Source organism: Bufo bufo, chromosome 3 (genome assembly GCF_905171765.1).
Source record: "Bufo bufo chromosome 3, aBufBuf1.1, whole genome shotgun sequence".
In the NCBI taxonomy this organism is placed as follows: Eukaryota; Metazoa; Chordata; class Amphibia; order Anura; family Bufonidae; genus Bufo; species Bufo bufo.
In genome coordinates, this window is record NC_053391.1 from 680,978,698 (window position 1) to 681,004,358 (window position 25,661).

General features: G+C 45.9%; 1 protein-coding gene across 1 annotated transcript in view; it reads right to left on the reverse strand.

Annotated features, from left to right (window-relative positions):
- CAPN5 (calpain 5) overlaps nt 1-25,661 on the reverse strand; it is a 96,975-nt gene that overhangs the window by 11,793 nt on the left and 59,521 nt on the right. Inside the window, 6 exon segments of the mRNA XM_040426431.1 lie at nt 8,228-8,359; nt 9,419-9,614; nt 9,728-9,805; nt 10,422-10,615; nt 12,603-12,795; nt 13,031-13,239. Coding sequence (XP_040282365.1) covers nt 8,228-8,359; nt 9,419-9,614; nt 9,728-9,805; nt 10,422-10,615; nt 12,603-12,795; nt 13,031-13,239 — 1,002 coding nt within the window.

The window sequence follows — 25,661 nt, forward strand, 5'->3', positions numbered from 1 at the left end:
CAGGCAGTGTTCCTTTTAAGCTGCGCGGCTTCCATGAGGCCCCCGCTTAGAGCCTCTGCAGGCACACTCACCACCGCAGCTCTGGACTTCATGTATTGGTTTGTGCCTCTTCCGAATTCTAGGGAAGCACATCCGGACAATGCACCCAATTTTCACTGCGTGCATTGCCGTGGTGGGGGGCGCTAGAACTCGGAGAAGGTGCATGCCACAGTGCCCAGAAAGCGCTTAACGTCCTGACGTTATCCAGTGTCAGGATGTGCCTGTGCGCCGCCTCCTTCCTGATAATAATCCTGAGGATAGTTAAACAGTTAGAAAATCCTGGAAAAGCCTTTTAAGAATGCAGCCTATAGGAGATTCAATATATTCCTGCCACCTGCAGGCCTCCACAGGAATATACTTTTGGTAAACATCCAGCAGGCTTCAGGCTACCAACAGCAATGAACAGCTTCTCTGATCTCAGAGAACGGGGAAGCCGCTTGGGCCATAGGAGTGCAGCGCTCATGGGAAATGCCACTTCAGCTGCCACAGTCACAATCGGCCACGACACCTGAGAGGTTAAATCTTATATTACCCCCAGGTGTCTGCTGTTGAAAATAGCAGAAACCCGGCGCCTGCGGCACTTGCGAGCGGTTGCCATTTTTAACCACTTAAGGACCACAGGTTTATACCCCCCTAGTGACCAGGCCCTTTTTTACAAATCGGCACTCCACAACTTTAGCGGTTTATTGCTCGGTCATGCAACTTACCACCCAAATGAATTTTACCTCCTTTTCTTCTCACTAATAGAGCTTTCATTTGGTGGTATTTCATTGCTGCTGACATTTTACTTTTTTTTTGTTATTAATCGAAATTTAACCGATTTTTTTTGCAAAAAAATGACATTTTTTCACTTTCAGTTGTAACATTTTGCAAAAAAAAACGACATCCATATATAAATTTTTCTCTAAATTTAATTGTTCTACATGTCTTTGATATAAAAAAAATGTTTTGGGGTAAAAAAAAAAAAATGCTTTGGTAAAAGTTATAGCGTTTACAAACTAGGGTACAAAAATGTGAATTTCCTCCGCTTTTGAAGCATCTCTGACTTTCTGAGCACGCTGTCATGTTTCCTGACAATGTTCTACAATGGCCAGACAGTACAAACACCCCACAAATGACCCCCATTTCGGAAAGTAGACACCCTAAGGTATTCGCTGATGGGCATAGTGAGTTCATAGAACTTTTTTATTTTTTGTCACAAGTTAGCGGAAAATGATGATTTATTTTTTTTTTTTCTACAAAGTCTCATATACCACTAACTTGTGACAAAAAATAAAAACTTCCATGAACTCACTATGCCCATCACGAAATACCTTGGGGTGTCTTCTTTCCAAAATGGGGTCACTTGTGGGCTAGTTATACTGCCCTGGCATTTTAGAGGCCCAAATGCGTGCAAAGTAGTTTGAAATCAAAATGTGTAAAAAATGGCCGGTGAAATCCGAAAGGTGCTCTTTGGAATGTGGGTGTAACGGCTGTTTGTGAGCAACAATAGTAATACACAGTACAGAGCTACTGACTGGACCCAGAACTAGGGGAGGATAAAGGGTGACCCCTGTCCAACCCTCAACGCTCTCCCTATTCTGCTAAAGCACATGCCCGATCCCAATGGCGGAACGAGGCATGCGCCCACGTGCCTAAGACTAATGACCACTGTAACCCCTACAATAGTGGAAGGGGCACGGCCACCAGTGCCTACTCAGTATATGGAGGGAACCGTGGCCACCTCAGATCCAGTCAGAAATAAACAGGAACACAACAAATGTCTGCAGACTTAGCTGGAGGTGTTGCAGCCGCAGAGAAGACGGATCCAAGGACAGGCTGGCAATATCCGGAGAGCTAAGCTGCAGCAGAACACAGGTCCAGTGAACTGATAGCCACAAGTGAAGAAACTAAAGCAAGAGCTACAACTGAAGTGAGACCTATAATCCACATCCTATCATAGGAGGAGGGGTGATATAAAGAGAGGGAAATCAAACACATGAAGAACAGCTGTGGTAAAAGAAACCAAAAGTAAACAGAGTAGTGAGAACTCCTCCCAGCTCTAGTAGTGACATCATCACAGGGGTGGAGAAACAGAGCTGTGAGAACGTCCCAAAGCTCTGGTAGTGACAGTACCGACCCCCCCCTCTTACGGGTGGACTCCGGACACCCAGACCCACCTTCTCAGGATGAGCCCTATGAAATGCCCTGATGAGGCGAGTGGCCTTTAAATGTCCGACACCCGGAACCCACATCCTCTCCTCAGGACCATAACCCTTCCAATGAACGAGGTACTGAGAGAGAACCGCGGACAATGCGAGAGTCCACAATTCTGGAAACCTCAAACTCCAGATTGCCATCAACCAAAATCGGAGGAGGAGGCAAAGAGGAGGGTACCGTGGGCTGGACATAGGTTTTAAGAGAGATCTGTGAAATACATTATGTATCTTCCAAACCCGTGGAAGATCAAGACGGAAGGCAACAGGATTGAATGACTGACAAGATTTTATAAGGCCCAATAAACTTGGGACCCAATTTCCAGAGGAACCTTCAACTTATGTTTCTAGTAGACAACCACACCAGATCACCCACATTCAGGTCCGGACCAGGCACACGTCTCTTATCAGCCACACGCCTATACCTCTCACTCATCTTTTTAAGATTACTCTGAATCTTTTGCCAAATGGTAGACAAAGACGAGGAAAATCTCTCCTCCTCAGTAAACCAGAAAGAGCCCCTCCCGAGAATGTCCCAAACTGCGGATGGAACCCATATGCACCAAAGAAAGGTGACTTATCAGAAGATTCCTGACGACGGTTGTTCAGTAGCAAACTCAGCAAGAGGGAGAAATGAACACCAATCCTCCTGGTTCTCTGCCACAAACAGCGCAAATATGTCTCCAGATTCTGATTGAGGCGCTCAGTCTGACCATTCGACTGCGGATGAAAAGCAGAAGAGAAGGACAGCCGAACCCCCAGGCGAGAACAGAAAGCCTTCCAGAACCTGGACACAAACTGCGTGCCTCTATCGGAAACAATATCAGAGGGAATGCCGTGCAATTTAACAATATGGTCGACAAAAGCTTGCGCCAACGTTTAGCATTGGGTAAACCAGGGAAAGGTACGAAATGAGCCATCTTGCTAAAACGGTCCAACACCACCAGGATCACCGACTTCCCCGAGGAACGAGGAAGATCCTGATAAAGTCCATGGACAGGTGTGTCCAAGGACGGGAAGGAATGGGTAACGGGAGAAGGGAACCTGGAGGCCGTGAACGAGGGACCTTAGCGCGAGCGCAACGTCTCACAAGCAGCCACAAAACCCTCCACCGACTTACGAAGAGCCGGCCACCAAAATCTCCGAGCAAGATGAGATCCACCGTAGCTCTACTCCCGGGTGACCAGCAAGAACCGTATCATGATGCTCCTTAAAGAGTTTGTGACGTAGCTCAGGAGGCACGAACAACTTCCCAGAAGGACAACGGGCAGGTGTCTCAGTCTGGGCAGCCTGGACCTCGGCCTCCAAATCGGAATATAGAGCAGAAACAACTACTCCCCTCCGCCAAAATGGGACCCGGGTCCTCAAGTTTCCTCCTCCCGGAAAACAGTGAGAGAGAGCATCACCTTCACATTTTGATCCCAGTCGGAATGTAACAACAAAATTGAATCTGGAGAAGAACAGAGACCATCTGCCTGTCTCGGATTCATACGCCTGGCCGACTCCAAGTATGCCAGATCTTATGGTCGTAAAAACGGTGATAGGGTGCCTGGCCCCCTCCAACCAATGGCGCCATTCCTCGAAAGCCAACTTGATGGCCAACAACTCCCTATCTCCCACATCATAGTTTCTCTCTGCTGGGGAGAGTTTTTTAGAGAAAAAGGCACAGGGTCGCCACTTGGCAGGGGGAAGGGCCCTGGGACAAAACCGCACCCACACCCACCTCGGAAGCATCCACTCAACAATAAAAGGTAAGGAAACATCGGGATGCACCAAGACGGGAGCAGACGCAAAATTCTCTTTAATCTTAGAAAAGGCTGTAAGCGCCTCCTCCGACCAAGAGGAAAAATCCGCCCCCTTTTTGTCATGACAGTGAGGGGTTTGACAACAGAGGAATAATTCAAAATGAACTTTCTGTAATAGTTCCAAAACCCAGAAAGCACATCAATGCCTTCAGATCTCAGGAAGCTCCCACTCAAGTACAGCACGGACCTTCTCCGGATCCATGCGAAAACCAGAAGCAGAGAGAGAAAAACCCAGAAATTGAATCTCCGATACCATAAAAAGACATTTCTCCAGCTTGGCGTACAATTTATTTTCCCGCAGAATCTGCAGAACCTGAAAAAAGAAGATCCTGATGGGTCTTGAACATCAGGGGAAAAAAATCAAAATATCATCAAGATACACCAATACAAATTTCCTTCTTCCCATTAAAATGGTAGAAAATGACTATTAACAAAATGCTGAAAGACGGCCGGAGCATTCATCAGGCCGAAATGGCATAACGAGATTCTCGAAATGCCCGTCAGGGGTATTAAAGGCCGTTTTCCATTCATACCCCCTCTCTGACCCTGACCAGTTGTACGCGCCTCTCAAATCCAATTTGGAAAACAACCTTGGCCCCAACAATTTGATTGAAGAGGTCCGGGATCAAGGAAGGGGATAGGGATCGCGAATCGTGATACGTTCAGTTCCCTAAAATCTAGGCAAGGTCTCAGAGAGCCATCTTTCTTAAAACCCGCGGCCACAGGTGACTTTGAGGGACGAATATGCCCCTTTTTTTCGAGACTCTCGGAGATATAGGTTCACATTGCGATTCTTTCCGGTTGTGAGAGATTGTAGAGGCGAGCTTTTGGCAGCTTGGCGCCGGGAATGAGGTTAATGGGACAGTCAAACTCCCGGTGAGGAGGTAGCTCCTGAACACCGCTCTCGGAAAACACGTCCGAGAAATCAGAGAGAAATGATGGCACCGTTTTAGTAGACACCTCTGCAAAAGTCGCTGTGAGACAATTCTCTCTACAAAAATCACTCCACTCATTTATTTGCCTTCCTTGCCAATCAATAGTGGGGTTATGTCTAGTGAGCCAGGGTAACCCCAAAACTAGAGGAGACGGCAATCCGTTAAGGACAAAACAAGATATATCCTCCACATGAGTGTCACCTACAGCTAGCCGGATATTGTGAACAATGCCCTTCAGAGATCTCTGTGAGAGTGGAGCAGAGTCAATAGCAAAAACAGGTATATCTTTATCTAATGTGCAAACCTGAAAACCATGCATGGCTACAAATTGAGTGTCAATAAGATTGACGGCCGCTCCACTATCGACAAAAATCTCACAAGAAATGACTTTGCTCTCTAGCGCCACCCTGGCAGACAGGAGAAAACGGGAACTGCAGGTCAGAGGAAAAGCATCAAATCCTACATCAACTTTGCCCAAAGTAGCAGATGAAGCAGAACTTGATGATTCACCTTTTGAGATTTTTCTCTTATTATCGCTCTTAGTACGGTTCAAGAATCTCCTAGACGGACAAACAAAATGACCTATGCCCCCACAACAAAAACACACCATACTCTGAGGACTAAATCCTCCTCTATCAGGGGCAAGTCGACCCAGCTGCATGGGCTCCTCCTCAGAGGGGAGCGAGACAGGATGAGGCCCCTGCACACCGAATGAGTCCGCACCACTGCCCCTAGACTGACAATGGCTGGACAGAGAGGTCTCGTTTCTTTCTCTTAGACGCCTGTCAAGGCGTACCGCCAGTGACATGGCAGACTCTAAGGACGTTGGTCTCTCATGGAAAGCAAACGCATCTTTTAATCTCTCCGAGAGACCATGACAGAACTGACTCCGGAGTGCAGCATCATTCCAACCCGAATCAGCTGCCCATCTCCGAAATTCAGAACAATAAGCTCCGCAGACCGTTTGTTCTGGCATAAAACACGTAGTTAGATTCGGGGCCAGAGCAACATGATCCGGGGTCATCATAAATCTGCCCCAGGGCCACAAAAAATCCCTCCACGGATCGAAGGGAGGGATCCCCTGATGGCAGCGACAAAAGAGCCCAAGTCTGAGCATTACCCCTGAGCAGGGAAATGACAAATCCTCACCCTCGCTCTGGATTACCAGAAGAGTGAGGACACAAGCAAAAATGGAGTTTGCATGCTCTCTGAACCGAACAAAATTCTCACTGCCCCGGAGAACGTCTCCGGAAGTGAACCTTTGGCTCGCAACAGACTCCATGATCCGGAGCAGGGCCCAATGCATGAAGCTGAGTCATAGATGACGGAGATCCGCTACTTCCAAAGAAAGACCCTGCATTGCGGTCAAACAGGGTCAGAAAGCGGATCCATGTCAAAAAAGCACGGTTTTGGTGGATTATAATGTCACGGCTGTTTGTGAGCAAACAATAGTAATACACAGTACAGAGCTACTGACTGGACCCAGAACTAGGGAGGATAAAGGGTGACCCCTGTCCAACCCTCAACGCTCTCCTATTCTCGCTAAAAGCACATGCCGCCCGGATCCCAATGGCGGAACGAGGCATGCCCACGTGCCTAAGACTAATGACCCACTGTAACCCCTACAATTAGTGGAAGGGGCACAGGGGGTGGAGAAACAAGCTGTGAGAACGTCCCAAAGCTCTGGTAGTGACAGTGGGCCCGTTTGCCCACCTAGGCTGCAAAAAAGTGTCACAATGTGGTATTGCCGTAATCAGGAGAAGTTGGGCAATGTTTTTTTGGGGTGTCATTTTACATATACCCATGCTGGGTGAGAGAAATATCTTGGCAAAAGACAACTTTTCCCATTTTTTTTATTCAAAGTTGGCATTTGACCAAGATATTTATCTCACCCAGCATGGGTATATGTAAATGACACCCCAAAACACATTGCCCAACTTCTCCTGAGTACGGCAATTACCACATGTGTGACACTTTTTTGCAGCCTAGAGTGGGCAAAGGGGCCCACATTCCAAAGAGCACCTTTCGGATTTCACCGGCCATTTTTACACATTTTGATTTCAAAGCTACTTATCAAACATTAGGGCCCCTAGAATGCCAGGCAGTATAACTACCCCACAAGTGACCCCATTTTGGGGTATTTATACTGCCCTGTCTACTTTCCGAAATGGGGTCACATGTGGGTATCTTATACTGCCCAGGCATTTTAGGGGCCCCAAAGCGTGAGAAGAAGTCTGGTATATAAATGTCTAAAAAATTTTACGCATTTGGATTCCGTGAGGGGGTATGGTGAGTTCATGTGAGATTTTATTTTTTGACACAAGTTAGCGGAAAGGGAGACTTTGTGAGAAAAAAATAAAAAATAAATTTCCGCTACTTGGCAAAAAGAATGTCTAAATGGAGCCTTACAATATCAATGACAGGGGGGGTGATCAATGACAGGGGGGTGATCAGGGAGTCTATATGGGGTGATCACCCCCCTGTCATTGATCACCCCCCTATAAGGCTCCATTCAGACGTCCGTATGTTTTTTACGGATCCACGGATAGATGGATCGGATCCGCAAAACACATACGGACATCTGAATGGAGCCTTACAGGGGGGTGATCAATGACAGGGGGGTGATCAATGACAGGGGGGGGGATCAATGACAGGGGGGGGTGATCAGGGAGTCTATATGGGGTGATCACCCCCCTGTCATTGATCACCCCCTGTAAGTGCTCCATTCAGACGTCCGTATGTTTTTTTACGGATCCACGGATCGGATCCGCCAAAACACATACGGACATCTGAAATGGAGCCTTACAGGGGGGGTGATCAATGACAGGGGGGTGATCAATGACAGGGGGTGATCAGGGAGTCTATATGGGGTGATCACCCCCCCTGTCATTGATCACCCCCCTGTAAGGCTCCATTCAGACGTCCGTATGATTTTTACGGATCCACGGATCGGATCCGCAAAACACATACGGACATCTGAATGGAGCCTTACAAGAGGGTGATCAATGACAGGGGGGTGATCAGGGAATCTATATGGGGTGATCACCCCCCTGTCATTGATCACCCCCCTGTAAGGCTCCATTCAGAACGTCCGCTCACGCGAGATGACGCCAATCGGCGTTAGTGTAGCCTGGGAGCGCCGTTAGCAATGGCGCCTTCGGCGTTAGCCGTAGCGGGAAGTGGTTAAATACGGCAGAGGTCCAAAAAGGGTTAAAACATGCCAAGCGTCCAATATCCCATGATTATTATTAACCCTGTCTCACCGCGTGACTTCGAATCCTATGGCCAGATTCTCCGCTTTGCCCTCCTTCTGGTGTCCCGTTTGGTTTTTTTGCTGAAGGCAAATGAGAATCTCATCTTCTGGTTTCTTCACATCAAACACAAACTGGAGAAGGAGAGAATACAGAGATCAGGCACAGAATCACAAACCGCCACTGCCAACCCTTCGTAGAACTACATGTATCAGCAGCCCAGGGAGGAAATGGATTTGCAGTTACAATATAACTGATGCTGCAGCATTTTATAGAATAATACTGGAATTGTGTTTGAATTCCCCTCCACTTAAATATTTGCTTGCTGTAACAAAATGGAAACAAATTGAACAGGTGCAGGGCTCGTTCTCAGGACCAAAACAGTTATTCATCTAATTGAGGTAAAACACTTCTCTGCCGCACTCAAAATTATGCAGGCTTCAGAGGCAAAGATTCCCAGAATTCAGGAGCTTATTCAGTATCTCCACAGCCTGATTTGTTTAATTGTATTCTGGGAAATGTCGTAATAAAGGATAAGTAATGTAATGTATGTACACAGGGACTTCACCAGCAGAATAGTGAGTGCAGCTCTGGAGTATAATACAGGATGTAACTCAGGATCAGTACAGGATAAGTAATGTAATGTATGTGCACAGTGACTGCACCAGCAGAATAGTGAGTGCAGCTCTGGAGTATAATACAGGATGTAACTCAGGATCAGTACAGGATAAGTAATGTAATGTATGTGCACAGTGACTGCACCAGCAGAATAGTGAGTGCAGCTCTGGGGTATAATACAGGATGTAACTCAGGATCAGTACAGGATAAGTAATGTAATGTAATGTATGTACACAGTGACTGCACCAGCAGAATAGTGAGTGCAGCTCTGGAGTATAATACAGGATGTAACTCAGGATCAGTACAGGATAAGTAATGTATGTACACAATGACTGCACCAGCAGAATAGGGAGTGCAGCTCTGGAGTATAATACAGGATGTAACTCAGGATCAGTACAGGATAAGTAATGTAATGTATGTACACAGTGACTGCAACAGCAGAATAGTGAGTACAGCTCTGGAGTATAATACAGGATGTAACTCAGGATCAGTACAGGATATGTAATGTGATGTATGTACACAGCGACTACACGGCAGAATACCGAGTACAGCTCTGGAGTGACTGCTGATCTCACCTGTGGGTTTTGGAGATAGGTGGTCTTGTTATTAAGGCAGCCACCTGACCGATTCTGAAATGGATCATCATGCTTTATCCAAGCCCCCCGCAATACCACCTCTTCCCACGTCTTGTGAATGCTCAAATGGGAGGTGTTTATAAGTCGGCACATAATGATGTCTGTGAAATACTTGCAAAAATCTTCAAAAGTCATCCTAGAACAGAGTAAACGTGATGGTTGGTAAACTTGGCAGCACTGAATAAACCCCCCAAAGATCTATCAAGCTCCATGAGGATATCTTGATTGATGGCGCAGGAGAGGACTTACCAAAATTCTCCATCATCCTCCACCGTTACACCCAGCTTCTCTCTTTCACTTTTGCTTACTTTCTGCCATTCCTCAGAACTAAGGAAAATAGAAGAGAAGTATACTAGTAGTATAGGAGAACATAAGCCTTATACACATAAGGGTAGTCAACCTATATTCCCACACACCCTGTCCAGCTTACAAATGTTCACTGCTAAAAATGTGCATTCCTGGAAAAAGAGGTTTTGAAACATTGACTGGGGGAATTCTAAATACTTTCTAGTTTTGAAGCTTTAGGAATGGTTAATTTACAAAAGGGTCAAGTGAACACTACAGTTACCAGCCCTGTCCTCTACACAATGGACGGAGCTGTGTAGTTTCATCACAAACTTCTATCGGTGGAGCTACTGCAGAACAGCTGATCAACAGGGGTGCTCGGTGCCAAACCCTCGCCAATCACATACTGATATCCTATACCAGGCATGCTCAACCTGCCGCCCTCCAGCTGTTGTAAAACTACAACTCCCAGCTTTCCCAGAGGGAAGCAGGGCATGGTGGGAGTTGTAGTTTTACAACAGCTGGAGGGCCACAGGTTGAGCATCCCTGGCCTATACTATGGATAGGCCATGAATTGTAAAATTCCAGAAAACCTCTTTAAGGCTAAACCTTGTTTTTGTGGTTAATGCTAATACTATGCAACCATATACAAGATTACCTGTCACTCCAGGGTCCATTCCATTCTCGCTCTCCCCATGGATTGCGCATCCTGATCATATCTAGCTTTTCAGACTTAAAGAACGCAAGCAATCCGTGACCCAGTCGCACCTTGCGAACGTCTGTGACAGCATAAGCATGGCCCTTTACCAGACCGCAAGCCAACCGGGCTTCCATGTCAGAAGCTGATATTGCCTATGTAAGGAACTAATGGTTAATTTTGCAGCTGTGGATACAAATATACCGTATTTTTCGCTTTATAAGACGCACCTGATAAGACGCACCTAGGTCTTTTAGAAGGAAATGAAGAAAATAAAATATTTTGAACCAAATGGTGTGCTTTTGAACTAATGGGGGGGACGCGCGGGGGGGGGGGGGGGGGGGGGACTGTGGATGGCACACTGTTACGGGGGATCTGTGGAGGACACTTATAGGGGATCTGTGGATGACTCTGTTATGGGGGGATCTGACCCCATAACATTGGGCCCTAGTCATAGCAGCCATCACATATAAAGTGTATACAGCAGCCCCTAGCAGTGCTGCTTTGCTAAACTTGCAGTAATCATTTATCTGTAAGCAGTACTCGCCATGCACAGAGTGGGCAGGCTCACTAAGTCCCGCTCCAGCCACGCCCACTTTATTAATTAAGTGGGCGGGGCCGGAGCGTGACTGAGGCGCACAGCCATTTATGGTAACTTCTATAATACTGCTCCTATGTACAAGAATATAACTACTATAATACTGCTCCTATGTACAAGAATATAACTACTATAATACTGCCTCCTATGTACAAGAATATAACTACTATAATACTGCTCCTATGTACAAGAATATAACTACTATAATACTGCTCCTGTGTACAAGAATATAACTACTATAATACTGCCTCCTATGTACAAGAATATAACTACTATAATACTGCTCCTATGTACAAGAGTATAACTACTATAATACTGCTCCTATGTACAAGACTATAACTACTATAATACTGCTCCTATGTACAAGAATATAACTACTATAATACTGCTCCTATGTACAAGAATATAACTACTATAAGACTGCTCCTATGTACAAGAATATAACTACTATAATACTGTCTTCTATGTACAAGAATATAACTACTATAATACTGTCTTCTATGTACAAGAATATAACTACTATAATACTGCGTCCTATGTACAAGAATATAACTACTATAATACTGCTTCTATGTACAATTATATAACTACTATAATACTGCCTCCTATGTACAAGAATATAACTACTATAATACTGCCTCCTATGTACAAGAATATAACTACTATAATACTACCTCCTATGTACAAGACTATAACTACTATAATACTGCTCCTATGTACAAGAATATAACTACTATAATACTGCTCCTATTTACAAGAATATAACTACTATAATACTGCGTCCTATGTACAAGAATATAACTACTATAATACTGCTTCTATGTACAATTATATAACTACTATAATACTGTCTCCTATGTACAAGAATATAACTACTATAATACTGTCTCCTATGTACAAGAATATAACTACTATAATACTGTCTCCTATGTACAAGAATATAACTACTATAATACTGTCTCCTATGTACAAGAATATAACTACTATAATACTGCTCCTATGTACAAGAGTATAACTACTATAATACTACTCCTATGTACAAGAATATAACTACTATAATACTGCTCCTATGTACAAGAATATAACTACTATAATACCGCTCCTATGTACAAGAATATAACTACTATAATACTGCTCCCTATTTACAAGAATATAACTACTATAATACTACTCCTATGTACAAGAATATAACTACTATAATACTGCTCCTACGTAAAAGAATATAACGACTATAATACAATGTATAAGAATATAACTACTGTTGGGGCATGGTGGGAGCTGTAGTTGCAGTACTTTATTGTACAGCTATAGCGGTTGTATATTGGCAGCCACGTCTCCTGGTTACTGATGTACAGTAGTTACAGGTAATTTATAACGGTGTTTGCTTCAGTGTAAATGGATCTCTGTGTCGCATTTTTCAGCCCCTGATCTACCTGACACAGTTACAAATTACATTTCTATTCCTGAGCTGTAGAGATTCGGCTTTTCCCCATCTTCTGCTGTTCTGACATTTTGGGACATTGTTGCGGGAGTGAAGGACTCACCTTGATGGAGGAGCTAATCAGTCCTCCTCGGGTATGAACCTTCAGGACTCTCTCAAAAAGATCATTTCTTTTGTTGGCGTCATTGATGTAATCTTCTTCCGAGAGCTCGACGGGTTCTGATACCCCACCGGTAAAATCCACTAGGGCGTCGGCCGTGTTTCCCCCATCAAGGGCCTCATAGCATCCAATTAATCTATAAATAAGAAGGAATATTGCACTGTCTGGAAACCATCGGCAAGTTCTTGGATCTGGGACTTTAAGTTTAGTACTATGAGTCCATTATGGTGACCTTCTGTGAATCGAGGGGATGATCTAATTGTTCCAATATCCAGTTACCACCCCACTGTCCCCTTGCCCAAGACTGGTGATGTCACCAGTTCCTCTGAGGTTAGGACCCCGTAGTTCGGTTTAAGTAACATAGGACCTACTTGGCATAAGCTTTCTCCACGAGGGCACACCACAGCTCGTTGAGATCATTGGAGTGACAGTAGATCAGCTTGTTATCCTTGGTCGGCAAACGGTCATCGATCACCACGTCCATCCACTCACCAAAACGCCAGAAATGGAAATGAAAGATCCCGGCATAGTTCTCCGGCTTCTCTGCGCTCCATTCCTGCTCCTTCCAGTTGGGGATGACCTATAAAACGGAAAGCGTGAATGTAGAGTCCCTTTAAGTAATGCCAGAGGACAGACGTTTGAACATGAGGACCCTAAATGAAAGGGTCAGACGAGATGACTAGCCCTGTTAATCAATAAAGAGAGGGAGGGGCTTTCAGAGGAAGCAGGTATAGCAAAGCTACACCGAGTGTATCGGGCCCACCTTCAGTGCACTTAACTGCTGATTTGCAGGAGGATAGACGTTTGAACATGAGGACCCTAAATTAAAGGTCCACACAAGATGACTATGCAAGACCTGGTCCTGTCAATCAATAAAAAGAGGGAGGGGCTTGCAGAGGAAGCCGGTGGAGCAAGGTGCACCAAGTGCTTTGGGCACACCCTTGGTGCACTTCACTGCTGATCTGCATTTGGATTAAAAGTACTTTCCACCAAGGATCAATACTATTGTGCCTGGTCAGGAATAATAACGATCACAGATAAGGACTGTTCCACTGATCAGGAGTTTATGACAATTTCTGCTGAGATTACAAGAAAGGAGAGCGAGGAGGTAGCAGGGGGAGGATGACTGACATCTGCTTCCATCGTGTAGGAGCCAAGAAGAAAAAAAAACAAAGCAGTAAGCATCCTACCGCAAGGTGATATATGGCCGCTGGCCACAAACCAGATGTTTTATTTATTGCAGAGGTCGCTCAATTACCTGCTACATATAAACAAGACGGCATCTATTATTCTTATGTAATGGGGTGGAGGTGCCGGGGAAGCACTGACGGCAGCTTTTAAAAGTGCCACGATATAAGACACCACTGGCCAATGGTATGTGCCCCCAACTAATAAATAAGTGTGGTGTCATAAATGTTTGATTGGGACAGGTCTGACCTCTGGGAACCCCATCGATCTGCACAGTCAAGAAGCTCTACCTTCTTCCTCACAAGGGTTCGTCCGTAGGATCGGCTGTGCCCGAGACCACAACTCATCCGACTCCAACTGGTCAAACACTGATAGCCTGTTCTTAAGGAGACTGTTAAAGATGTGTGAATTTTATTGTATATTTTGTATCTCTAGGACTGTAATGAGTTAACTTTTTCTTCTCCAAGTGCCCACCCACCCCCCTCTTTGTTTTCTTAGTCTCTCAGCCACGCGTGGATATTAACCCCTGGGGGGTACATTGATTTGGAACACCAGAGTGTATCTTAAATGCCCTAATTTAGGGCGTCTTCATCAAATGGCACCCCAGATGGCACTCTGAGCGAAAGTAGCATCAAACAGCTGACAAGACGGGCCCCTGAACGGCAGAGGGGAGAGGATTGCAACCTCAAAGAAAGGTGAGAAAACTTTTTATCTCATCTGCCTTTCTGCTATTTACTTCGTCATGCTCAGATAGCTCAGTCTGCTGTGAGGTGGTACCGATGTAAGTATAGTAGTCGGCTGTAATGCTGAAAGCTTGGAGTTTATAGAACCAATAGTCTGAAATTATAGATCACTCTGGTGTGTATATGTTTTGTGTGTGTCTGTAATTTATGTGAGGAGTGAGTTGAGCACAGACGATAAAACCACAGACAAAGGGAGGGGACAGTAACCTCTTGGTTTGGAAGGGGGCGCTGTAGCGCCGAGGTGTGGGACAAAGTAAACTCCGGCTGACCTGGGAGGGAGACGCGTGGAGCCGTATGACCCTTAGATCCTTGAGATAAGGGAAGACTGCGGAGATATTCTCCACCTGACCTGACCTCAGGAAGACGCGTAGAGCCATATGACCCTTAGATCCTTGAGATAAGGGAAGACTGCGGAGATATTCTAGACTTGATCTGACCCCAGGAAGACGCGGCGGAGCCCGCCTGACCCCTGGAGCAGGGGAAGACGTGCGGGGAGTCCGAGCTGACTAGCCAGACGTGATAGTCAGATTTGAGCCAACCAAAGGGGAGGGTCAATCCTTTGTCTGCGGAGGAAAGGGTTAAAGGTGCTGATCACTCCTCTGATTTGTGTGTGTCAGTCTGAAATACTGTTGTTTTGAGATGGGTCAGTCCCACTCACATGAAGAAGGAAAATTTAAAGTTAAAATGTGACAAAGAATGTTAGAGAAAGTGTGGCCCCGGACAGCAGGTGGCCCGGCTGGCAACAGGGATGAACATCTGTAAGAAACTGTGAAGTTAGAGCTTACAGACTGTGGGCATCAGAACTCCTGTGATGTTGAAGGGGGGGTTCTAATGAGTGGGGAAAACAGAGCAGTGTCAGGATGATAATTGATGACACTAGCAAGAAAGAAAGTGCCCTAGTGTCTGCAATCAGAAAGGCGCTTGTGTTAAATGTTCAGAAATGAACTGGTTAAGTTTTGTTACCCTAATGATATGTGTGTGTTTAAATAGGGAAGATCCTAAAAGATGGTCAGTTAATGGAAGTGTTGTATCCGGTGTGAACTAGAGAGATTCACTTTCCCCTGCCTTCACACAGAAATATTCCTGAGATAAGAGGAGCGGGGAAAGGGGGGAGGGAATCATGCAGAGTAAGTGATGTTATATGTGTAATATTATTATAGAAGACAAAAAAAAAAAAATTGTTCAATAATTTTCTTTCTTCTTTCCCAAGCAGTGTACTGTGGGAATCCAGCTTTTAACAAAATGACTGTATGATTATAACATGTATATTGTCTTACAGCGACAGACCATCAGCAATTCTGGGTGTGGTTTGGCTATCTGTTTCCAGGAAAGCTGTGTTTGTCTGTGCTGCAAGTTTTGGGATGAAAACAGTGTGGCTGGGTTGGAAGACATAAATGATTCAGTGGAATGTGAATGGGTGTGGCTTTGAGTTGTAGTTGAGGCGAATATGTGTGAAGACTGATTATGAGCTGTTTGTAAAAATAAGTACATGAAAATATGAATGCGTATGGAGTACGGCATTTGTTTTTTTAACCACCTCCCGACCGCCTAACGCACGGATGCGTCCGGAAGGTGGTTGATTCATTCCTCCTGGACGCATCCGTGCGTGATCTCGCGAGACGCGAAATTTCCTGTGAACGCGCGCACACCGGCGCGCGCTCACAGGAACGGAAGGTAAGAGAGTGGATCTCCAGCCTGCCAGCGGCGATAGTTCGCTGGCAGGCTGGAGATGTGATTTTTTTAACCCCTAACAGGTATATTAGACGCTGTTTTGATAACAGCGTCTAATATACCTGCTACCTGGTCCTCTGGTGGTCCCCTTTGTTTGGATCGACCACCAGAGGACACAGGTAGCTCAGTAAAGTAGCACCAACCACCACTACACTACACTACACCCCCCCCGTCACTTATTAACCCCTTATTCACCCCTGATCACCCCAGATCACCCCATATAGACTCCCTGATCACCCCCTGTCATTGATCACCCCCCTGTCATTGATAACCCCCTGTAAGGCTCCATTCAGAGGTCCGTATGAATTTTACGGATCCACTGATAGATGGATCGGATCCGCAAAACACATACGGACGTCTGAATGGAGCCTTACAGGGGAGTGATCAATGACGGAGGTGATCACCCCATATAGACTCCCTGATCACCCCCCTGTCATTGATCACCCCCTGTCATTGATCACCCCCCTGTAAGGCTGCATTCAGACGTCCGTATGAATTTTACGGATCCACTGATAGATGGATCGGATCCGCAAAACACATACGGACGTCTGAATGGAGCCTTACAGAGGAGTGATCAATGATGGAGGTGATCACCCCATATAGACTCCCTGATCACCCCCCTGTCATTGATCACCCCCTGTCATTGATCACCCCCCTGTAAGGCTGCATTCAGACGTCCGTATGAATTTTACGGATCCACTGATAGATGGATCGGATCCGCAAAACAGATACGGACATCTGAATGGAGCCTTATAGGGTGGTGATCAATGACAGGGGGGTGATCACCCCATATAGACTCCCTGATCACCCCCCTGTCATTGATCACCCCCCTGTCAGGCTGCATTCAGATGTCCGTATGATTTTTACGGATCCACTGATACATGGATCGGATCCGCAAAACACATACGGACATCTGAATGGAGCCTTATAGGGGGGTGATCAATGACAGGAAGGTGATCACCCCATATAGACTCCCTGATCACCCCCCTGTCATTGATCACCCCCCTGTCATTGATCACCCCCCTGTCAGGCTGCATTCAGATGTCCGTATGATTTTTACGGATCCACTGATACATGGATCGGATCCGCAAAACACATACGGACATCTGAATGGAGCCTTATAGGGAGGTGATCAATGACAGGGGGGTGATCAATGACAAGGGGGTGATCACCCCATATAGACTCCCTGATCACCTCCCTGTCATTGATCACCCCCCTGTCATTGATCACCCCCCTGTAAGGCTCCATTCAGACATTTTTTTGGCCCAAGTTAGCGGAAATTATTATTTTTTTTCTTACAAAGTCTCATATTCCACTAACTTGTGTCAAAAAATAAAATCTCACATGAACTCACCATACCCCTCACGGAATCCAAATGCGTAAAATTTTTTAGACATTTATATTCCAGACTTCTTCTCACGCTTTAGGGCCCCTAGAATGCCAGGGCAGTATAAATACCCCACATGTGACCCCATTTCGGAAAGAAGACACCCCCAGGTATTCCGTGAGGGGCATATTGAGTCCATAAAAGATTGAAATTTTTGTCCCAAGTTAGCTGAAAGGGAGACTTTGTGAGAAAAAAAAATATATCAATATCCGCTAACTTGTGCCAAAAAATTTTTTTTTATATGAACTCGCCATGCCCCTCATTTAATACCTTGGGGTGTCTTCTTTCCAAAATGGGGTCACATGTGGGGTATTTATACTGCCCTGGCATTTTAGGGGCCCCAAAGCGTGAGAAGAAGTCTGTTATCCAAATGTCTAAAAATGCCCTCCTAAAAGGAATTTGGGCACCTTTGCGCATCTAGCCTGCAAAAAAGTGTCACACATCTGGTATCGCCGTACTCAGGAGAAGTTGGGGAATGTGTTTTGGGGTGTCATTTTACATATACCCATGCTGGGTGAGAGAAATATCTTGGTCAAATGCCAACTTTGTAAAAAAAAATGGGAAAAGTTGTCTTTTGCCAAGATATTTCTCTCACCCAGCATGGGTATATGTAAAATGACACCCCAAAACACATTCCCCAACTTCTCCTGAATACGGAGATACCACATATGTGACACTTTTTTGCAGCCTAGGTGGGCAAAGGGGCCCACATTCCAAAGAGCACCTTTAGGATTTCACAGGTCATTTACCTACTTACCACACATTAGGGCCCCTGGAAAATGCCAGGGCAGTATAACTACCCCACAAGTGACCCCATTTTGGAAAGTAGACACCCCAAGGTATTCAGTGAGGGGCATGGCGAGTTCCTAGAATTTTATATTTTTTGTCACAAGTTAGTGGAAAATGATGATTTTTTTAAAAAAAAAATTTCTTACAAAGTCTCATATTCCACTAACTTGTGACAAAAAATAAAAACTTCCATGAACTCATTATGCCCATCAGCGAATACCTTGGGGTGTCTTCTTTCCAAAATGGGGTCACTTGTGGGGTAGTTGTACTGCCCTGGCATTCTAGGGTCCAAATGTGTGGTAAGTAGTTTGAAATCAAATTCTGTAAAAAATGCCCTGTGAAATCCGAAAGGTGCTCTTTGGAATGTGGGCCCCTTTGCCCACCTAGGCTGCAAAAAAGTGTCACACATGTGGTATCTCCGTATTCAGGAGAAGTTGGAGAATGTGTTTTGGGGTGTCATTTTACATATACCCATGCTGGGTGAGAGAAATATTTTGGCAAAAGACAACTTTGTATAAAAAAATGGGAAAAGTTGTCTTTTGCCAAGATATTTCTCTCACCCAGCATGGGTATATGTAAAATGACACCCCAAAACACATTTCCCAACTTCTCCTGAGTACGGCGATACCAGATGTGTGACACTTTTTGCAGCCTAGGTGGGCAAAGGGGCCCACATTCCAAAGAGCACCTTTCGGATTTCACAGGGCATTTTTTACAGAATTTGATTTCAAACTCCTTACCACACATTTGGGCCCCTAGAATGCCAGGGCAGTATAACTACCCCACAAGTGACCCCATTTTGGAAAGAAGACACCCCAAGGTATTCGCTGATGGGCATAGTGAGTTCATGGAAGTTTTTATTTTTTGTCACAAGTTAGTGGAATATGAGACTTTGTAAGAAATGTATTTATTTTTTTTAAATCATCATTTTCCGCTAACTTGTGACAAAAAATAAAAAGTTCTATGAACTCACTATGCCCATCAGCGAATACCTTAGGGTTTCTACTTTCCGAAATGGGGTCATTTGTGGGGTGTTTGTACTGTCTGGGCATTGTAGAACCTCAGGAAACATGACAGGTGCTCAGAAAGTCAGAGCTGCTTCAAAAAGCGGAAATTCACATTTTTGTACCATAGTTTGTAAACGCTATAACTTTTACCCAAACCATTTTTTTTTTTACCCAAACATTTTTTTTTTTATCAAAGACATGTAGAACAATAAATTTAGAGCAAAATTTATATATGGATGTCGTTTTTTTTTGCAAAATTTTACAACTGAAAGTTAAAAATTTCATTTTTTTGCAAAAAAATCGTTAAATTTCGATTAATAACAAAAAAAGTAAAAATGTCAGCAGCAATGAAATACCACCAAATGAAAGCTCTATTAGTGAGAAGAAAAGGAGGTAAAATTCATTTGGGTGGTAAGTTGCATGACCGAGCAATAAACGGTGAAAGTAGTGTAGGTCAGAAGTGTAAAAAGTGGCCTGGTCTTTCAGGGTGTTTAAGCTATGGGGGCTGAGGTGGTTAAATAATATGCGCATTGAGGATTTTATTTTATTTTTCTTGGAAGTTTTTGGTTTTTATTGGTGCCAACAGCATTGATCAAGCTGTACATTTTTTTTTATTGAAGTCAATGAAAAGTTTCTTATGGGCCCTTTGTGTGTTTATGTCTGTATTGTCAGATCTGTTTGTTTCAATGTTTGAAGTTACGTGTTACATGTTAAGGCCTCATGCACACGACCGTATTTTTTTGCGGTCCGCAAAACGGGGTTCCGTTTTACCGTGATCCGTGACCGTTTTTTCGTCCGTGGGTCTTCCTTGTTTTTTGGAGGATCCACGGACATGAAAAAAAAAGTCGTTTTGGTGTCCGCCTGGCCGTGCGGAGCCAAACGGATCCGTCCTGAATTACAATGCAAGTCAATGGGGACGGATCCGTTTGACGTTGACACAATATGGTGCCATTTCAAACGGATCCGTCCCCATTGACTTTCAATGTAAAGTCTGGAGTCCCTTTTATACCATCAGATCGGAGTTTTCTCCAATCCGATGGTATATTTTAACTTGAAGCGTCCCCATCACCATGGGAACGCCTCTATGTTAGAATATACTGTCGGATATGAGTTAGATCGTGAAACCTCATTTCTGACAGTATATTCTAACACAGAGGCGTTCCCATGGTGATGGGGACGCTTCTAGTTAGAATATACTACAAACTGTGTACATGACTGCCCCCTGCTGCCTAGCAGCATCCGATCTCTTACAGGGGGCCTTGATCAGCACAATTAACCCCTCAGGTGCCGCACCTGAAGGGGTTAATTGTACTATCATATCCCCCTGTAAGAGATCAGGGCTGCCAGGCAGCAGGGGGCAGACCCTCCCCTCCCCCCCAGTTTGAATATCATTGGTGGCCAGTGCGGCCCCCCCCCCCCCTTCCTCCCTCTATTGTAATAATTCGTTGGTGGCACAGTGTGCCCCCCCTTCCTCCCTCTATTGTAATAATTCGTTGGTGGCACAGTGTGCCCCCCCCCCTCCTCCCTCTATTGTAATAATTCGTTGGTGGCACAGTGTGCCCCCCCCCTTCCTCCCTCTATTGTAATAATTCGTTGGTGGCACAGTGTGCGCCCCCCCCCCCTTCCTCCCTCTATTGTAATAAATCGTTGGTGGCACAGTGTGCGCCCCCCCCTTCCTCCCTCTATTGTAATAAATCGTTGGTGGCACAGTGTGCCCCCCCCTTCCTCCCTCTATTGTAATAATTCGTTGGTGGCACAGTGTGCGCGCCCCCCCCCCTTCCTCCCTCTATTGTAATAAATCGTTGGTGGCACAGTGTGCGCCCCCCATTGGCCCCCCTCCCTCTATAGCATTAACAACATTGGTGGCCAGTGTGCGGCCTCCCATCTCCCCCCCCCCCCCCCCCCTCATACTTACCTGGGAGCTGCGATGTTCGTGTCCGGGCGGGAGCTCCTCCTACTAGTAAGTGACAGTTCATTTAGCAATGCGCCGCACAGACCTGTCACTTACCAGTAGGTGGAGCTCCCGGCCGGACACGAACATCGCAGCAGCAGCCAGCAGCAGGTAAGTATGAATCTTCTACTATTGTACTATTGCTAAGTAACCATGGCAACCAGGACTGTAGTAGCGTCCCGGTTGCCATGGTTACCGATCGGAGCCCCAGCGATTAAACTGGGACTCCGATCGGAACTCCGCTGCCACCAATGATGGGGGGGGGGGGGGGGGGGGGGGGAGGCCGCACACTGGCCACCAATGTTGTTAATGCTATAGAGGGAGGGGGGGGCCGATGGGGGGCGCACACTGTGCCACCAACTAATTATTACAATAGAGGGAGGGAGGGGGGGGCGCACACTGTGCCACCAACGAATTATTACAATAGAGGGAGGGAGGGGGGGGCGCACACTGTGCCACCAACGAATTATTACAATAGAGGGAGGGGGGGGGGGGGCCGCACTGGCCACCAATGATATTCAAACTGGGGAGGGGGGGAGGGTCTGCCCCCTGCTGCCTGGCAGCCCTGGTCTCTTACAGGGGGCCGTGATCAGCACAATTAACCCCTTCAGGTGCCGCACCTGAAGGGGTTAATTGTGCTGATCACGGCCCCCCTGTAAGAGATCGGATGCTGCCAGGCAGCAGGGGGCAGTCTTGTACAGTTTGTAGTGTATTCTAACTAGAAGCGTCCCCATCACCATGGGAACGCTTCTGTGTTAGAATACACTGTCGGTTCTGAGTTTTCACGAAGTGAAAACTCAGCTTTGAAAAAGCTTTTATGCAGACGGATCTTCGGATCCGTCTGTATAAAAACTAACCTACGGCCACGGATCACGGACACGGATGCCAATCTTGTGTGCATCCGTGTTCTTTCACGGACCCATTGACTTGAATGGGTCCGTGAACCGTTGGCCGTGAAAAAAATAGGACAGGTCATATTTTTTTCACGGCCAGGAAACACGGCTCACGGATGCGGCTGCCAAACGGTGCATTTTCCGTTTTTTCCACGGACCCATTGAAAGTCAATGGGTCCGCGAAAAAAAACGGAAAACGGCACAACGGCCACGGATGCACACAACGGTCGTGTGCATGAGGCCTAAGTGTTGTGCTAAATATCAGAGCTCTGTTCTAATGGACAGCTGGCACATTACTGACGGTCAAAAGGAGGACCACAGCGTCCAACTGAAGGGGGTGGACTTAGATGACTCAGAGCGGAGGGAGGAGGATAGGGGTGGACGTTACAGACAACAACAGCCCTTGTGCCCATCCCCTAGTTATACGACACTCCCATGGAAGATGAGAAGTCCTGTTTTGTTTTTCCAGTCTATTAATTCCGCGATAGGAAAAGTTGGATACTTCTGTAAGCCAAAATGCAGAGTAACATCAAGCAGCATTGGGTGGTTCAGTGGTGCCAACCATAGGTAGTGTTCCTTTGGCATTGCTTCAGCCCTGATGTCAAACGCCTCATTGAAGTGAGGAAAAAGTAAGTCTGCCACCCTATGATGGGCCTGCAGAGTCTGTGGGACCCAGATCCCAGAAGAGAGAGTGTTGTACTGTGTGTGGTACTCCTCGTCCACACCACACGAGAGGATTGTATTCTATGTTGACCATGCCCGGATCCGTCCCCACAGACACCCATGTTTTTTTGTTATAAGGAGAACACAAAGACAGGGAGGGGGGGGGGGGGGGGGGGGGGGGAGTTAGATCAAGATTAGGAAACAGGAAATCCAGTATCGGCTCTACTTTTAAACATTTTTAGCAGATTCAGTCTGGCCCAATGATATCCCTTACTCTGGGTGATAAAGAAGTAGTCCCGTTTTTGATTGATACTGGAGCAGCCGAGACAGTTGTGCACAGCAAACATGGCCTCCCCTGATTTACTCCCCAAGGACACCAGTCTTTGGGTAGAAGAGGATGGGAAAGTAGTACGCTCCCTTTTCAACAGAAACCATCCACATTAGATTTGCCCCTAACCAAGATGTGCTTGCCCGTTTGCTGGTCAGTGGTAGCGCCCCTTGTTGCCTCCTAGGTGCAGATTTGCTTGCAAAAGTACATGCTGGTATCTCACATCAGGAGGACGGCACTGTGAAGCTTACAGGTGCCCTCAATGACCAGGAACTTTGTTTGTTGGCCATTAGTGATAAAATTCCCTGGTCCATGTTTGTATCAGTACTCCCAGAAGCTGAGAAAAGCAAAACCACTCATATTGGATGGTACATGACCTACATGCCATTAATGAAGCCACAGTTTCTAACACCCACATCGTGCCCAATACACACACCTTGTTGGCTCAGGTTCCCATTACCGCCACTCACTCCACTGTGATTGATTTGTCCTTTAGTCCCTACCGCCTCACAGATGAGGTGGTAGATGCTTTTTATGCCTAGAGCTGGCAATTTTGTGTTCCCCCACACTGGGCCTATCAGATTATTACATTTAGATTGTATTGTTACGAAGTGAGTGGCCATGACTCAGCTGTCCTCACCCAACTGCATGGCCAGCAATAATGCCCCGTAGCATATTATTCAGCCAGACTTGATCCCGTGGCCAGAGGTGCCCCTTTCTGCATCAGAGCTGTAGTAGTTGTACTAGCTATGCTTGATGAAAGCTCTGAGATAGCTCTGAACCACAAAGTGATGGCGATATTACATCTATCCTCATGAACGTACAATCCAAATGATTGTTTTGTTGCCCGTTATTTGAGAATGCAGTGTTCCATTTTGTTGCCTGACAATGTTGCTCTCCAAAGGTGTAATACTTTGGACCCAGCCACCCTGTTGCCTCTGGACCAAGGGGGGAGGGAAGAGTTAGGGCACCGCACTTTAAACTTTTCTTCCAGATTCAAAGGAAGAGGCTCCTGACTGTTTGCAGATGATGTCACAAGAGGTAGTGGGATTTGGTAAATCAGCCATTAGGTAATCTAGATCATGTGCTCTTTGTGGATGGATCGAGGTATGGCCAGGATGGCAGGTACTACACAGGTTGGGCAGTGGTGATTAAATGTGAACTACCACACATGTCTGCTCAAGAAGTGGAGCTAAAAGACTCTGAAGATGGCTTGCAGATATGCAGATGGAAAAAACAGCCAACATTTACACTGATTCCAGGTGTGCTTTTGGGATAGCCCACGACTATGGGCCCATATGGAAAGCCAGAGACTCCTTGATCGCTTCAGGTAAACCCATCGGAAATGGGGAAGCAGTGAGGTCTCTGATGGAAGCCCTCTTGTCACTAACATGAGGGGTGATGATAGCAACGAAAGGCCACTGTAAACAGATGCAGAGGAGGCAAAGGGGAAAGCCACGGCAGATCAGGCGGCAAAAATGGCTGCCAAATTACCTAAGTAGACCCCTGTCTTAAGTGGCTACAGTTCAGGTCCCTGAAATAACTCCTCCTGTCTCCCGAAAGTTCTTAAGACCTTACAGAACCAGATGGGGAAGGAGGAAAGGGACTGGTGGATGGAAAAGGGGGGACGACAAATAAGAAGGGAAACTTTGCCTTCCCAGGTCCCTCTACTCCACGATGGCACAGGCAACCCATGGAGTGATGCACCAGACAAAACTGCTATGTGTGATTTAGTACGTAGCATATGGTGCGCCCCAGGGTTCAGCACTGTAACAGTCAGACATACTCAAGGATAAATGATTTGTGCCCAGAACAACGTGGGCAAGGTGGTTAAGGTACCCAAGAAACACGTCTTGCTTTTTGTATCTGTTTCAACGTTTGCAGACTACCTTCAACTACCCAAGGTGGGCATGTATGAGTATGTATTGATATGTGATGACTTGTTTTCAGGATGGCCAAAACCGTACCCAAGGAAGTAAAGAAGATTATGGCCAAAGTTGTGTGCAGGTATGGGGTACCTTAGATCATTGAAAGTGACACAGGTGTTCACTTCACAGGTGAAGTGATGCAGGAGATGATGAAGGTTTTGGGTGTAGGACAGGCCTTACATGTTTCGTACCATCCACAAAGCAGCAGTAGAGTAGGGAAAAGGAACTGAACGGGACACTAAGTTAAAGATTTAAAAAGCCCTAACAGAGTGCCTGCTGGTAGCCCTCTTTTAGTAAGGTACACGCCTAACCGTGAGACAGGCCTTTGTCCCTATAAGGTCCTTTTTAGGTCAGCCCCTAGGATAGGATTTTATTTCCCACAGCAGCTTCAGAT